Raw genomic sequence first — 17,222 nt, forward strand, 5'->3', positions numbered from 1 at the left:
CAACGAGCGGTAACGTTAACGTTAGTAGAGTAAACACAGCCATAAGTGCAGTTATTGCAGAAATAGACTCAATAACAACAATTAAACAAGAACAAGAGTATGCACTAGCGGAGTTTCTCGGCGGAAAAGACGTTTTCGAAGGAGTTTGTCTGTCAAAGCAAGTACTCCCGCCCACGCCCAAGTCCAGACTGATCCGTGGAGCGAAACAGAATGTGAGGTCACGTGATCAGGATGGTCTTACCAGGCTAATGGTGGAGTAAGACAGAATATCCCTACAGGAATCAATAAAGTATCTTATTATTATTTTTCTGTTTTGGAATGAAACTCTTCATTCGACTCCTCCATAGCTTTCTCAGACACAGTGCTCCAAACACTCACATGCCACCTGCTGCACCTCACCGTGCACCTCCTTTATATCCTCCATGCCAAGCACCACCCCTCTGGGCACCCCCCTCCCTTCCGCCACCCCCTCCACCTCCGAGGGGCTCAGCACGCGGTCCCACACCCTGAACCCCGCCACCCGCCCGGCGAAACCCTCCGCCGGGTCGAACCCTCCGCCCACCGTGTCCTGCTCCTGCCCCAGCACCACCGAGCCGCCCCCGGGAACCTCCCAGCCCTTCTGGAAGTTGGAGCCCGAGGAGGCGAGGCGTCGGTCGGCGTAGTGCCAGAAGCGACCCTGGATGGAGGACCAGAGGACGCACAGGTGGTGCCAGCGACCGTCAAGGAGCGAGGCCACCGCGAGACGCCGATAGACGGGGTCGCCGACGACAAAGTCCAGGGAGGGGGAAGAGGAAGAAGAAGGTGAGAATGCAGAGGAAGAGGCTGAGGAGGAGGATTGTGTTAAAAGTGAGGGAGGTGAGGAAGAGGAGACCGAGGCGTCGCGTCCGTACAGGACGAGCTGGTTGTCGTTGTCGTCGGTGGCGTAGGAGAGCAGCGTGCCGAGGTGTCCGGCCTCCACGCGCAGCCACAGGCACACCGAGAGTTCGGGAAGGTCGGGGAAGCTCAGGGAGAAGGTGACGTAGTTCTCCACCGAAGCAGAGGGGAAGAACAGCATGGAGTCCACATTACAGACTGAAGAGAGAGAGAGAGAGAGAGAGAGAGAGAGAGAGAGAATAAATTAAATCTGATAAAACCCATCAAAGGCAGACACAATGTAGTTCTCTGAAATACTGGAAATTGATAATAAAAACTGACAGCAAAAATAGGACACTACATTGCAGGTGTGTCATAAAAAAAAAAAACAAGACACAATTGAAATTGCATGCCTTCTGAAAGACTTTGATTTATGGTGACAACTCATGGTTAAAGGAAATACAATGCCCCCCCACACCCACACCCACACACACACCCACACACACACACATACACACACAAACGGGTTATGCATACAGCCACAATAACAAAACCCAGCTGATGTCTAGGAGTCTTGTTCCTTTAGACGTCTTTGGCCTTGGACATGGCAGTAAAACAGGGCACTAAATCATGAAAACAGAGCAGTGTCATCACTATTTCCGAAGGCCTGACGAGTTGACTGAACTGTCTGGGAAACTGGGTGCCTGACTGACTGGTTTGTTGGCTGGTTTACTGGCTGACTGGCGGGGGGAGACTGTCCAGACTGGCTCTCTGGGACTTGTGCCAGGAGAGTGACCCTGTCAATGAGACAGTGAAGTCTTTATTTCCGAGTACCAGGGAGGAATATCAGCTGACAGCAAAACAGTCCTTCTGTACAAAAGGCAGCAGTTGGTTCGCAGTGTAAACAACAAACAGTTTGACGAGACATTTGCGCAAATATTTGAATGTACAAATGAATCATAAAGACAGTTTATAAGAAATACCCAGCTGGTTAAACTACAGAGGATCATTCACAAACAAGATACAAATAATCACAATACAAAATTATCTTTGTTTGATTTGCAAGGTATTTCCCCCCCTTTGCCAATAGATTATTTTTATAGCAGTTCCACTACATAATGGTGAGTACTGTGAAAATAGTTTTTAGAGAATACCAGATCTGAGATGGTTTGTTAATGTTATTCAGCATGAATGGAGAAACAGTAAATGGATTCTTCAGATGGGAGCAGAACTGAACATTAAACTCCCAGATGATCCACCCTCATTGTACCCATCAACACTCTCTCTCTCTCTCTCTCTCTCTCTCTCTCTCTCTCTCTCTCTCTCTCTCTCTCTCTCTCTCTCCATCTCTCTCTCTCTCTCTCTGTGTCTCTCTCTCTCTGTCTCATGCTCATGTCTCTACCCCGTTCTGTCGTTCTTCCTCCGTCCTTACTCCCTCCGCTCTCTCTCATCTGTGACTGTGTTACGTCAGCTATGAAAGTTGAGCTGTAAAGATATCTGTTTATCTCATCTACCAGCCAACAGAAGCACCAGAGGGAGAGAGGGAGTGAGGAAATAGATACTGTACAGACAAAAAAGAGAGCTTAAATGAGAGGGTGAGGGATTTGGAGTTGGCAGTTAGATAACAGTTGATTTCCGTTTTCTGTTGAATACGAACTAGAAACCTGAGGCACTTTGGATCTCAAGATTATCTGTCGAAAGAAAGACAGGTCTGTGTTTGAAAAGGAATCCTCTTAATGTCATCTGTATCTGTACATAACCTTTTACATGTTGCAACATTTCTGAGGAGAGCATTATTGAGGTTATAATGACCAGTAATTATAATCAAAATTGTGGGAGAAAAAAAACACTTTTCCAAGAACACGTTTCTCGCTTATCCGACCAGATTCCATTTCAGATTTAAGAGGTTTGCATGGATGTAATGAGTTTAACTTACTGGTTGCGTCCTTCTTGGGAACTGGCCATGCTGGGATCTTCTGCCTCACAGGAAGCTGGAGAATGTTCTGGACCTCTGAAGTCTCTGCCGTCGCATCCCTTCCTTCCTCCTCCCCTCCCCTCCACTTGTTTGCTTGGGGCCGGTAAGACTCAGACTGGAGCTGCGGCTTCAGGTTGGGATACAACTGCGGCTGGGTGGGCTGGGGTGGCGGAGTCCTCAGCCTGGTCCTCATCCGTCTGTCTTCGGTGGGTTTGGGCTGGGGTTGAGCCTGGGACTGGGGCTGGTAATAGTGTTTGGACCGAGAGGGGTAACTCGGGCCTTGGGACTGGGGGTTTGTCTGAGGATAGGTATGGGATTGGGAGGGATGCTGGCCCTGAGGCTGAATCTGGGACGGAAGATACGGCACAGACTGGTGAGGCTGGGACTGGAGCTGGGAGGGGTGCTCCTGTTGGGACGGGTAGGGCTGTGTCTGGATCTGGGGACGCTGCTGTTGTTGGGGCTGATAGGGCTCAGGCTGGGGCCGGAAGTCAGCGGACTGGGGTTTACGGTTAGGATCCTGGAACTGGGTCTGTGGCTCAAGATTCGGTTGGGGCTGAGTTTCTGGCTGGGGTCTTAGCATCTTGTTAAAGGACTGGGCCTTGGAGCGTTTAGGCTGGTTTGGTGTGGGTTGAGCCTGGTGTTGATAGGGGTGAAGGGGGGACCTGTGCTCAGGTGGGGCCTGCGAATGGCTAGTAGACTGGGAATAGCTGGTATCTTGAGGCCTGGGTTGGGTCTGTCTATCCAGAATCCTCCCAGGTCTCCCTCCTCTAGGAGTTTGGTTCCTCCTGCGTGGTTCATAGTATTCCTGGGGTGTAACGTTGGAGGTGATGGGGTCCCTTGTCCTCCCTGACCCCCTGCCATACCCGCCTCCATTCCCCTGCAGGACCTCACCAAGCCTCCCCTCCATCCGGTTCACGCGGAGCTCCTGGTTTTTCAGGGAGTCCTGCAGCCCTTTCAGCCCGATCAGCAGCTCATCCCGCTGGGCTTCGAGGAAGACCAGCCTCTCTTCCTGGCTCTGGAGCTCCAGGGTGAGGTTGGAGAAGTCCTGACCCAGGTCAGGCTTCTGTTTCTGGGTGTGACGGCGGATGTAGTCCCTCAGGTTCCTCTCCAACAAGGCCAGACGACCCTCCATCCGCTTACTCTTCTTCTCCAGTTTTCTGCTCCACTCCCTGGGAGGTTGGGGATGATGACAGCAATTTTGTCAAGTTAAAGATAGAGAAGTCTAATTTCCTCTCAGTCCATAATTTCAGTAAGTGCACATTCTATTCTGTTCTATTCTATCTCCTGTGTGATGGTCTCTTTAAGAGGATCTAAGCCCTGTTGGACTTACTTCTTACCTCACCTCCTCTCCTCCGCTTAACTCTGTTCTCCTCTGCTCTCTACTTTCCGGAATCCTTTTATTCACCAAATACAATGAACATACAGGGATTTGTCTCAATGACATTGGTGCAAGGACTATTGATCATTATCGACCATTCGTTCCCTGGCCCTAACCTGAGAGCCTCCATCTCCTGTGTCGTGGTCTGCTCGAGACGTTCCATGTCCTGTGAGATGCGGTGGTACTGGTCGGCCAGGACCTGAACCCGGCTCTCCAGCCCTCCGGAGGAGTTTCGGTTCTGGTTCAGGGCCAGCATGTCCAAACGGGCCTGGGTCAGCGCCTGGAACTGCTGGAACTGAGAGAGAAGAAATGTGTTTTCACGAGCCTTTATGCAGCTGTTTTGTAACCGATTTGAAGGTTAGGAAAATACTTCAAGCCTCCAGATGAAAAAATGTACATGACTCTTTTGGAATTTTTTTCTTGAATAGTCATCATCGTTGCAAATGTTGAGTTTTGTTCCAAAATGAGATTTCCACCATTTGAAAAAAGTGCGACCCACTCTTGCAAAATGACTGATAGCACACAACTAAAACAAATTCTGGTAGTTTTTGTAGCTTAGTGGGTAATTTAATTCCTTAGAATGATGAATGTAATGTAGCATATCGGAAATGAACTCTTCAAATATGGTCAGTCCAATGCAAATATAATTTTGAGTATAACTGTTTATACCACCTGAAATCACACTACTTCTACTGTCTTTAACTATGAATGTACATTGCATTTCTATTATAAGGGCATTCGAAAACATTGTTCATCTTTCATTTACTGATCCAGCAGGGTGCTGTGCCTTTGTTGAGGAGTCTGTTAACATAATACATTTCCCTTTATTGTAATAAAAGTTGCCTACTATTAATGTAATTAATAATATGTAATAAATGTAAATTAATTTCCTGTTAATGTGATAATTATTACATTATTGGGTTTTATTTCATTAACAGGGAGGTTGAAATTTCCAGTGTTCAAAAATGTAATAACTGACCTGAAAATGAAATAACAGTCAAAACTCAGTACACAGCTGTCTAAGATGCTATGAATATTTTAAAAAGGATGAATATGTATACACTTTGATGATTACATTATCAGTTTGGTTATTTAAATTTTCAAAATGAAAATTTTCAACCTTCCTGTTAATGTAATAAAACCCAATAATGTAATAATTATTAGCCTGTTAACAGGAGAAACATTACATTAATGGGAAATGTATTACTTAAGCAGGATTATTACACTATTAGCTGCATATTAGTATTATGTTAATGGTTTATAATGTTAATAGGAAGCTATCACATCAACAGTTGTAACAGACAGACCCTGACACACTGTGCTGGAGTATAAAGTGTAGCCTACTTCAACTGATTTTCAGCAGAACTTAAAACACGGTATTCTCCAAAGTAATGAAAGGCGACCAACACACACACACACACACACACAAACACACTAACACACACACAGTCTGACTCAACACTGACCTGTTCGTCGAGCCGTCGTAGTTTCTGGTGTGCGGGGGTCCTCAGCTCCAGGTGAGCTCCTCCCTGGACTTGAAACATCTGAAGCTGCAGCAGAAGCATGTGAACCAAGATCAGGGGCCACTGGCTGGGCCTGAGGCTGACCATGGTGCAGCGGGGCTGGGATACAGGGAGCTGGGGGTCTGGGTCCCCGTCTGGAGGTCTGGAGGTGAGGGAACAAATACAAGAGAGAAAGGACATAGCTAAGCTGGGCTGGGCTTGATAGACACACACATGCATACACACACAAAAAGCCACACATATACACAAACATGCACACACTCAATAAACACATGCATGCTTGCACACACACAACACACAAAAGCACACCCACACGCCAAGAAAAGAACACACTTTCCATTTTCCACAACATCGGTTGCCATCAGGGAGCGAAGAGGCAATACAGATGGATTTAACAGGTACTCTCTCTCTCTCTCTCTCTCTCTCTCTCTCTCTCACTCTCTCTCTCTCTCTCTCTCTCTCTCTCTCACTCTCTCTCTCTCTCTCTCTCTCTCTCTCCCCCCCCCCCCCCCACTCCTACACAAACACACAAGGAGGGAGAGAATGGGGAGAGAGAGAGAAGCCCCATTAATCATGTTTCCTGCCGCTTACAAAGTTTGCAACTGTATGATACAATAATATGGTCTTTGGCAGCTAAAACATAAATAGATTTTGTTTCATATCCTTTCGTGATTAAGAATTTTAAAAAAAAATCAAAATTACAATGCCTACCTGATAACATAACACAACATACCATTTAATAGGTTAGAATATAATTTACTACAGCATCTTTGAACATTAGGCCCATACAGGATATATTTATATATATATATATTTATAGTGATTTTCAATAGAGATGTTAATCATTGTGATATCATAGATTAACAGGTTTGTCCCAACTACTATGCATGCACAACCCCTTCTAGTGGAGCTCCAAATACACACACGGCCGCATAAAATGTGATGCAAAGTGATCAGAGACAAAAATATCAAAATTATCCACCAATTGATGTCCAATCTTTTTAAGATGTTAACTGCAGTATAAAAACAAAAGCAAATCCCATTGAAGTCTGCTTTTACTGACTTTAAAGTGGTAATGTGCAAGATTCCTATTTTTTTAATGATTATATCTTTATCTTTGGTGTTAAACGCTCTGAGTTTCTGCACTGTGTGTGTGTGTGTGTGTGTGTGTGTGTGTGTTCATGTGTGTGGGAGTATATTAGTGTACTTGTGTGTGTGTGTTTGTAGGGGAGCGGGGGAAGCGGAGCTAAGCTTGGAAACCAATGAACTATAGTCCTCTCCTCTGTAAATCTCATGATGCGTGGGCTGAGAGAAGCAGCCTGATGTGTTGTGTGACTCTTCTTCTCTTCTGCTTTCTTTATGAATGGCTCAATCCAGGAATAATGACGCTCACCCTGCCCTGCTTCTCTTCTGCTTTCTGCCCCTGACCAGAAAACACAGATTGCGACACTTTGGTTTCATTTGCACTGGACTGTAAAATCTCTATTACTCTATACTATTCTGCAAAGTATGGAGAGTGATTGGATATCTGATATTTAATAAAAGGCCAATATCGGCAAACTGATATATCAATCTAACCCTCATTTCAACACAAGTTCTTGTAATAATCTTGTAATTGTAGAAGTGGAATTGGATTTTTTTGTCAGGTCACATGACACTTTGGCACTTTTAATCAAAACTCCTCTTCTATAATACTTTATTCAAACAGGCTAGTAATAGCACACTAAATTACTTGACTGCCATTCTCACAAAGGAACAAGGCTCCTAAACCTACAGAATGCAGCTTATTCAAGAACGTATACACATTTTAAAAAAATGCCCTAATCTTCATTCAATTTCACAGCAGTTGTGAAAATCAAATGTAAACAGAGCCTCTAGTTTCACTATGATTGCATGACATTTGCATGACTAGCTTCTTTCAGTTTCATTGTGTCAACCTGGACAGTCGTGGCCATGCTGTCTGTGATGATCAAGTTTATTGCTTCAGTGTGGTAGATATAACTGTTTTTAACTGGGTTAAACTTTATATTTAAGCTTTATTTTGACCAATTTAGCCGTAATGAGCTTTTCTTTTTCAAGTGATTCCTAGCCTATGAGGAAGAACACACAGATGCTGTTAGGGCAGTAAAGCCTGTCAGCTATAGAAGTGCTGATATCTACCAGGATCACCTTACTCTTGTTTTTTCGCTCCATTAATACAGGATGAACTTTGGCAGACTTGGTGGATAGAACGATTTTTGACTCAGGAAATCATTTTTCCTTCCTGAGGAGAACGAACATTACCGACGCTGACACAGATTAGTTAAGTACTGACACCATTGAGAAACGCTAGTATGAGTGATCAGACTGCTGTGCAGCCTCCTGCTGCAGGTGAAGATGAGGAGACTCCACTGCTGGACAGACGACCCACCTCAGCTGAATCCCAGGTTGGAAACATTTCACTTTCATTTTAAATCACTGCTTAAATGTGTGTTTTAAAAACTCAAAAGCTTATCATTTTTAGTCTGTGAATTTCCTATATAAGCATTTGAGCTAATATGAAGAGGAAAGAATTAATTCTCCATCACTAGTTAATGGATTGCAGATTCACTTTACATGCTGAATTGATTTGGCTCGGTGCCTGAACAGTTAATGATCATTACCCAATTGGAATTGACTGCCAAGATTGGAAAACCGAATCTAAAGGCGATAGTGGAGCGCAGAAAAGACAGTTCACACTGGCTAAAATGCACATAGGGCCTGTGGTTAAAAGTCTGTAACTGTCAGTAAAACAGGAGAACAACCTGCCTAGAATTTGCGATCTCAAGTGAAAAGGAAATAAGGATAAATGAAGCAATATTCCATATTAGAGAATATGCAGTTTTAAAGTGGTAATCCTCAAGTTTCTTGTTTTTTGATTTTGGTGACATCTTTGTTGCTAAGCGCTCATCACTGTGGTGTCTACACTGCCCTTCCCACAGATCACATGTCAATCAAACAGTGTGGGCGGAGCTTGGATTTTCTGTTGATGCAGTTTGAGTTTCTCTTTTCTTTGTCTGTTCAGCCATGATGGCTATCACTGCTCATGCTAACTACCCAGTATCTCCTCCTATAGTATTTCCTGGTGCCAGAAATATAAAACAAAAAATGTAATGCTTTCATGAACTGGCTATAGGTTGAAAATAATGGGGATTATTACTTTAGTTGTGAAGGAAACAAATTTTGAATGGACAGAATTGAATGCGACTTGGCCCCAAACCTACTTTCAACACACTCTGACACCCTCAATGCTGCTAGATTAGTGCTGAAAATTCTCCATCTCAAAATATTAGTAATTGTCAGGGATCTGAGAGGACTCAAACGCAGACACAGAGGCAGGAATACAGTTCAAACGTGATTTACTGTAATCAGAATCAAAATCAAATCAAAATGACAGGCAGAGAAACAAGGTCAAAATTGCCTGAACCAAAAGTGACTCAAAAACCATTCCCCCCCCCCCTCCCCCCCATCACCCTAGATCAGTAACTCCAGGCTGTTCCTGGCCGTCTTCTCGGCCGTCCTGGGGAACTTCAGCTTCGGATACTCCCTGGTCTACCCCTCCCCCGTCCTGCCCCAGCTGCAGACCTCCACCACCGACCCTCGGCTCTGGATGGACACGGAGCAGGCCGCCTGGTTCGGCTCGATCTACGCCCTGGGAGCGGCAGCCGGCGGGCTGGGAGCCATGCTGCTCAACGACGTGATTGGACGGAAGCTGAGCATCATGACGTCAGCGGTGCCCTCCACTATCGGGTGGGTGTGTGTTGCCTCGGTAACGGCAAAGCTACGTTAGCCTCGTCGCTAACTTAGCTTTCAGTTGAGTTTTGACAGTTTGCTAACAGACTCATCTGCTCAGTTCTCAAGCGAGTGTGACAGACTTTACAGTCTTAAAACTTACCAAGCAAACCATTAGACAAACCATTAGATATCTTGATTACTACACTGAAATTTACAGTAATCACTGTGTGTGTGTGTGTGTGTGTGTGTGTGTGTCTCAGGTACATGCTGCTGGGCGGGGCCGTGGACAGGTGGATGCTCCATGTGGGGCGTTTCCTAACAGGCGTTGCCGGGGGGATGACCGCCGCATCCATACCTGTAGGTTACCACGCTTACGGATATTACTGCCTTCCACCTGGGCGATATCACGATGTGGGCAATGATAATGCAGAAGATGATTATGACAATGATGATGATAATGTGTGTATGTGTATAGGTGACCCTGCCTGAATTCACAAGTGCGTGTGCATTTATGTGTATCTGCGTGTGTGTGTGTGTGTGTGTGTGTGTGTGTGTGTGTCACAGGTTTACATCTCAGAGATCTCCCACCCAGCAGTGCGAGGAGCTCTGGGCTCCTGCCCTCAGATCACCGCTGTGTTTGGAGCCTTGGCACTCTACGCTCTGGGTAGGAACCAGTCATTACTGTTACATAAACACCTTAACACCTTTACTGAAAGTTACATTTACAATGGCAAGCTGCTTCAGTGTCTTGCCCAAGGACACTTTGGACACATTTGCTGCTGCAGGGATCAAACCTGAGGCTGTCTGGTTAAAGGAAAAATCCACCCAAAAACACTCAAACATAGCTATCAGTGATGTAGCTTGCATTTCTGGGCTCATTTTGTCGTTTGGTGGTTTATTTTTCTTATTCCTGGGAATAACAGGCAAAATGTTGATGACATGACATTATATTTCCAGTGCAGCTACAAAGGAGTTACTTGCTTCTGATGACAGACTATAAAAATAAATGAACTTGACTTGAGTTCAGCCACCCTTACAAAACAGTCATGTGAAAAACCACATGTGAATTCACAGCACGTGTGTTTTTTGGACACATGTTGTTGTTTTAATATGTGAACGTGTGAACTTTCCCATTTCCCCAGTGAAAATGACATTTTCACCTGTGAATTGCCTCTTTGGATGTGAAATTCAGTTTTCACATGTGAAACAAATTGTCATAATGGCAGGTGAAAATGTGGAAAAATGTTGACATGTTATAAAAACACTTTTCACCTATGAATTGAAATTTTCACATATGAAGTAAAAAAAAAACTGTCACATGTGATGTCAGAATATAACATGAAAAAAAAAAAAAAAAAGATTCACATGTGAAAACCAACATGTGCCCAAGAAAGCACATGTGCTTTGAATTCATGTGTGGGTTTTCACATGTGTGCACGTGTGTTTCCATGCACGTATCCTTATGTGTGTGTGTGTACATTCCTCGTGTGTGTATCGTACAGGCCTGGTGGTGCCGTGGCGGTGGCTGGCGGTGGCGGGGGAGGTGCCGGCATTGCTGATGGTGGCCCTGCTGGCGCTGATGCCCCAGTCCCCCAGGAGGCTGCTCTCCCTGGGCCAACACCAGAAGGCCGAGAAGGCCCTCCGCTGGCTGAGGGGCAAACGCTACCACACACACGTCGAGCTCAGCACTATGCAGGTGAGAGGCAAACAGCCGCTATCATATGTTAAATACACTGACCTATGTGTGTGTGTATGTGTTCATTTATGTGTGTGTCTTCCTGATGCAGCACAGCATCAACACACAGGGTAAAGTCACGTGGTCGGAGCTGGCCAAGCCCGTCTACTACCGGCCAATCATCATCTCGGTAGTGATGCGTTTCCTGCAGCAGATGACGGGCATCACTCCCATTCTGGTCTACCTGGAGCCCATCTTCGCCAAGAGCAAAGTCTCCATAGAGCCCAGGTAGGAGGAGTGGTCTATTCTATTCTATTCTCTTCTATTCTATTCTATTCAGCTTTGTGAAGAGGTTCACGCCACAAGCTCAACAGAGTGATGATGTCATGTGTGTGTCAGGTATGATGCTGCACTTGTGGGGGCGGTCCGCCTCTTCTCCGTCGCCGTGGCAGCCAGTTTGATGGACAAGGCGGGACGCAGAGCTCTGCTGTACACCTCAAGCCTGCTGATGTTCCTGTCCACTCTGACTCTGACCCTCAACTCCCACGCCACACCCTGCCCTCTGCCCCCCTCCCCTCACAACCTCACTGGGCTGACGCTGGACTACAACCCCCACGATGCACTTGGACACGCTTTGGACGCCGGCCACCAAACTGCAGCAAGCCTCATCCCTCTCATCAGCACCATGGTCTTTATATTTGGTGAGTGTTGAAATCGACACATTTTGCTAAAACTCCATGTTTTGCCTGAGGATGCGATCACACCTACAGTTTGTTTTCTTTGGTCTGAACCAGAATGGGAAAGTCTACTTTATTGTACTTTTGTATTTGGTTGGTTTAGGTTAAATCTGCCCAATTACAAGCAAACCATGGCTTGTAAACAAAAGGGGCTTGTGAGTAAAAAGGCTTGTGAGTAAAATGAACACAGGACCACAACATTAATAAACTACCTGCTATACCTGTGTTAGTTTTGTCTTGATGCTTGATGTTGGTTGTCTCCTAGGTTACGCCATGGGCTGGGGGCCAATCACGTGGCTGCTGATGTCAGAGGTCCTGCCCTTGGTTGCCAGGGGCGTGGCCTCGGGGCTGTGCGTGGCCGTCAGCTGGTTGACGGCCTTCATGCTCACACACACCTTCACGCACCTGGTGGACAGGTTCGGCCTGTACGTGCCCTTCCTGGGTTTCACCGTGGTGTGCGTGTTCTGCCTGCTGTTCACGGCCGTCTGCGTGCCGGAGACTCGCGGCCGCTCGCTGGAGGAGATCGAGAACTACTTCAGGACGGGACGCACTTTCACCATCAGCCAGTAGGCGGCGCTGCTGAGCGTCATTCCGCTCTGCACTAAGGATGAACCGTTCCTCTGACATTTTGATCGAAAATGAGTTGGTCATGTGATGTAGCGCTACAAACAGGCCTGCATATGTGGCTGAAGATAGATTTTTAAGTTCGATTTTTTTACTCAGTATCTACTATGATATCTACTACTACTAACTGAAGACTGATGGACCTTTGTGACTGCCTCTAGTCCTGTACTGGGTTGAGCTCAGGGGATTAATAAACTACTACTACTACTACTACTATGAATTCATTCTCATCTGCTATAATTTATACTGTCATCCAATAAAGGAGCAGGTCACCATCTCTCCTCAGTTTTTACATTAAAGTAATGATCGTGACAAAATAATAGTGACACTTTCATATAAATAAATTTCCGTTTTGCTACTCTTTACTCTACTTTATTCTACTTTTTGGCAACCTCTTTGTTGCTCAGCGCTCATTCCTGTGGTGTTTCTGCACCGCACTTCCCAGAGATCACCTGTCAATCAAACAGTGTGTCCAGTACTGTGAAGAAATCTACTTGTAACTGTCGCTGTAATTGTTAAATATTATACATATATAATGCAGAAAACAATCACATGTCTACACAAATGTACTGTATATAGACCCTTGTAGGCATATAAAACATGTGAATAAACAGGTTCCCAGCTGTCTCTGAAACAAAAAAACAGGTTTATCATCTTCTCTGTCCTTAAAAGGGATGACCGGAAGCGGTGACGCGTCCCGGTGGCTCAGCAGGCCGGGTTGCATGCCGCCGCGTGCTGTCAGCGTCGCAGGTTTGAGTCTGACTCACGGCCTGTGATGCACGTCACCGCCTCGCTCTCTCCCATCTTCCCTGTCCTCCAGTAACAACACACATGTAATCTTTAAAATGAGAAAACAAGAATGGATGATATTCTCTCTTGATGTGAGGATCAGAGAATAAGAGAGGAAGGAGGAGGGGGGTGGGGGGGGGTTGTTGAGGTGTGTGTGTGTGTGTGTGTGTGTGTGTGTGTGGTGGGGGGGATGTAGGATGCGTGATTGACAGCAAGGTGGCATCTATTCTATTCAGTGATTTCTAAAAGAGGGTGTGGCCTGGAAGACACACCTGAGATTGAGACCACAGGTGTCATGATTTCCAGGTAATGTGTGTGTGTGTGTGTGTGTGTGTGTGTGTGTGTGCGTGTGTGAGTCAGCTGAATCCACCTCTCCTACGTTTCTCCCCTTTGATCTCTCCAGCCGCACCTTACATGAGCAGCGAATGTATAGTTGGCGGGCGACAAAAGGAGAATGACATGCATGCTTTTATGATTATTACTGCAGGAGTCTTTAATTAGGCGTGTTAAATCATTAGGCTCTTTACATACACATACACATACACATATACAACACCTATATAGTGTAAGCTTGCTTTATTGATCCCTGTAGGGAACTAGGGAGCCTGTACAGAATGGGTGGATGTCTTGCAATATTTAAAGGAGAAATCCACCCAAAAACACTTTGCACCAATGTTCAATAATCATACAGAAATCCATCATAGAAGAGGCAGAGAGACCAATTTCTCCACCCACAGAAGCCTCAATAGACCAGAATGCAATGCAGCCACATGACATGTTGTGTTTTGGAGATTAACATTTAATTTCTGACTGTTTAACCGACATCTTCAACTCTGTTAACAGATGTACACTGAAACATTTCACTATATAATATGACCTAATCATTTATTGATCTATGGAGGGAAAATTCTCATTTGCCTGCCCCCCAACACAGAGAGGTCAAAGGTCAGGGGTCAGATACAGAACAGCTTTCCTGGCGTGTGTGATGTTGATCAGTGTTACGGCCGTGGCCGTACTCCCTGTGTTCCCAGTGTTTCCCTCTGTCTGTCTCTCTCTATGTTTTGTTTGTGTCTTGGCGTGGGCGTGGTCTCCCTACCTCCTGCCCCTGGCTCCCGGCTCAGCTCGTTCCACACACCAGTCTGCTATCAGCTCGTTTCCAGTCTGCTCACCTGCTGTTCATCATCTCATCAGCCACAGTATATCTACCCCAGCTCTTCATCCACTCATCGTCAGATTGTCAACTCAGTTCACTCTGTTAGTCACCTTCTAGCCGTTTAGTCTGTTTGCAGTCCCGTCCTGCATTCTACCTACTCACTCTTGCCTCTTTGTCCAGATCCCGTCCTGACTCCTGCCGTCTGTTCCAGCTCTGGAAACCTGTCAGCCCTTCATCCAGTCTGCTGCCTCGTCAGTCAGCTGTCAAGCCTGGACTCCTCCACTCCCCAGACCAGCTGTCAAGCACGGACTCCTCCACTCTCCAGGCCAGCCTCGTCCTCTTACCCTACCCTCAAATAAATCTTTATTTGAACTGTCCTGCTGCCTCCTCGTGTTGTGTCTCTGCCTTAGAGTCCGCCAACCTTAAACCCGTGACAATCATTCATCAAAGTAACGTCTTAGCTACTCACTGACCTTGTACTCTGCATCAGGAAGCCATTAATCAGGTTATTAGACAGGACACATTTCCTTAAGTAATGAGCTACCACAGTACCCAGCAGTTACAGTCATAAAACACACACACACACCACATGAAGATACATGTTGCAGATATGCATGGCTGTGCATAGTCACAGAGACTGACGACTCTCCAGGTGATTCTCTAGGCCGTGTGTGTGTGTGTGGAATGCTGTCTGAAGGGTGCAGTCAAGGTATTTCTGTGACATTTATCAACCCAGTACGATACCTGTATTTGTAACTTAAGATCAAATCAAATGCTTGGAACATGGTTTGGGAATTTTCTTGAAAAATTGACGATATTGTCACTTGTTTTGAGAAAAAATGGATAAAAAAACAAGTGAAACTGCACTGGAAACAATTCAATTTATTTAACGTGCATTATCACAAGTCCCAACACACTTTACAAAAGCTAAATTAAAAGAACTATAAAACAGCGCATATCACATATAATATGATGTAAAATAAATAAAACAAGGGAAGCAAGAGAAATTTAGAAAGGACAGTATAACAGCTCATTACATAGAATATTATATAATGCCATGTAAGATAGTAAAAGACGTGGATGAAACAATACAAAGGAAATAAATATAAGGAAGAAGGTTACATGAAACAAGACTTATAAGACTCAGTACTAGGATTAACTTACTTTAAGATCAATACTTTTTGCAGTGCAATTGATTGTATGTATTGTATGTAAATAAATAATTGCATTTTCCTCCCCAGATATATACAGTATATACATATTTTACATCAAGAACCCTAGTGAAACAATATCTGGGTAAATGGTGGATGTTTTTCAGAAAAGCAATTCACATTAAACATAAAACCATGGCAGGAATAATAATGGCTTTATTGTTACAAACACATTAATGGCATTATGCAACGTTTATCAGTCTGAAAAGAACAGCAGTCCATCTTCTTTTTTGTCCCTCACATCAAAGGAAAAGGGGAAGACCTAGTAACCTTCGCCAAACATAGACAGACAATCAAAGCAGACAAGCGGATAGATAAACAGACAGACAGATAAAAAGAAAGAAAGACAGGCATACACACAGATAGAGCGGCAGAATAGAGGCATATAGATCAAGATACCAGCAGACGAACGCATAGAGCGCCAGACACGACCCGGCTGTCTCATTGTTTTTCTCTACCAGTCGCTCAGTATTTATATACCTGCTGAGTCAGAGACTATTTTTACATCTGTGCTGTCCTTCCTCCTTCCCTTTCTCCCTCCCTCTACCACCTTCTTCCCCACATCAACTCCCTACCAACTGCTTCCCTCCATTCCTACCTCTGTCTCTCTCTCTCTCTGTCTCTGGCTCTGGCTGGTGTCTACCTGTCAAATGGACGATTTGAGCATATTTAATAAAGAAGTACATTTTTTGTTATTTAAATTTTCCTTAGCTGTCGAGAAAGATGTATTAAATATTTTGCTGTGTATCAACCCCCTTCACCCATTATACTGGGTTAAGTGTGGGGGCAGTGCTGTGATTCTTTATTTTATTATTATTTTTTATTTATTTTATTGTATTTTATTTGTTTTCATTTTTCTCTGCCATTATTTTATATTATTTTCACTGGTAATCAATTTTTTGTTTATTGTTTTATTCATTGCTTTTAATATATTTACCTTTTACTCTCCTGACTGTGAAACACTTTTAACTAAAGTATAAAGCTCCTAAAGTATAAATACTAATAATAATAATACATTTGATTTGTATAGCACTTTTCTAAATACTCAAATACTACTACTACTACTACTACTACTACTACTACTACTACTACTACTACTACTACTACTACGTGAGTGCTCTGTGTTAGTGCTGCTAAATCTAAGTGCAGCATTGACAACATTCTTATTACTAGACTTTAGTGGGCTGGTATCTCTGGAACTGCCCTGGAATGGTTCTCATCTGTCTCACCTGTCAAACAGAGAATTTTGTGTCTCCATTGGTGACCATATTTCCTCTGCCACTTTAGTTTTATGAGGTGCACCTCAAGGCTCAATTCTAGGTCCAATTTTATTCTCAATATACATGTTACCACTTGGCCACCTCATCCACCAGCATGGCATTGCTTTCCTATGCTACGCCGACGATACTCAACTATACCTGTCAGTAAAACCCAGTGACTTAAGTAAACTGACAAAACTTTTTGTTGTTGGCCCTGAATGTCTCACAATAAATTCAGCAGTCTCTTGTTCCCTTAACAAATTACATTAAGGCTGCATCTAAAAATTTTGCCA

General features: G+C 44.6%; 2 protein-coding genes across 2 annotated transcripts; one reads left to right on the forward strand and one right to left on the reverse strand.

The window, feature by feature from the left end:
* Window positions 1-352: 352 nt before the first annotated feature.
* On the reverse strand, window positions 353-7,471 carry ptx4 (pentraxin 4, long). The gene is made up of 5 exons (XM_078284414.1): window positions 7,461-7,471; window positions 5,672-5,870; window positions 4,322-4,500; window positions 2,789-3,996; window positions 353-1,071 (listed from the first exon to the last, which is right to left on the reverse strand). Exons 1-5 carry the CDS (start codon window positions 7,469-7,471, stop codon window positions 353-355), a joined length of 2,316 nt encoding a protein of 771 aa, XP_078140540.1.
* A 302-nt stretch (window positions 7,472-7,773) lies between these two features.
* On the forward strand, window positions 7,774-12,742 carry slc2a6 (solute carrier family 2 member 6). The gene is made up of 8 exons (XM_071912259.2): window positions 7,774-8,154; window positions 9,225-9,496; window positions 9,742-9,838; window positions 10,046-10,145; window positions 10,984-11,177; window positions 11,269-11,444; window positions 11,556-11,857; window positions 12,159-12,742. Exons 1-8 carry the CDS (start codon window positions 8,062-8,064, stop codon window positions 12,461-12,463), a joined length of 1,539 nt encoding a protein of 512 aa, XP_071768360.2. The 5' UTR covers window positions 7,774-8,061; the 3' UTR covers window positions 12,464-12,742.
* The last annotated feature ends 4,480 nt before the right edge of the window (window positions 12,743-17,222 follow it).

This window comes from Centroberyx gerrardi, chromosome 7 (genome assembly GCF_048128805.1).
Source record: "Centroberyx gerrardi isolate f3 chromosome 7, fCenGer3.hap1.cur.20231027, whole genome shotgun sequence".
In the NCBI taxonomy this organism is placed as follows: domain Eukaryota; kingdom Metazoa; phylum Chordata; class Actinopteri; order Beryciformes; family Berycidae; genus Centroberyx; species Centroberyx gerrardi.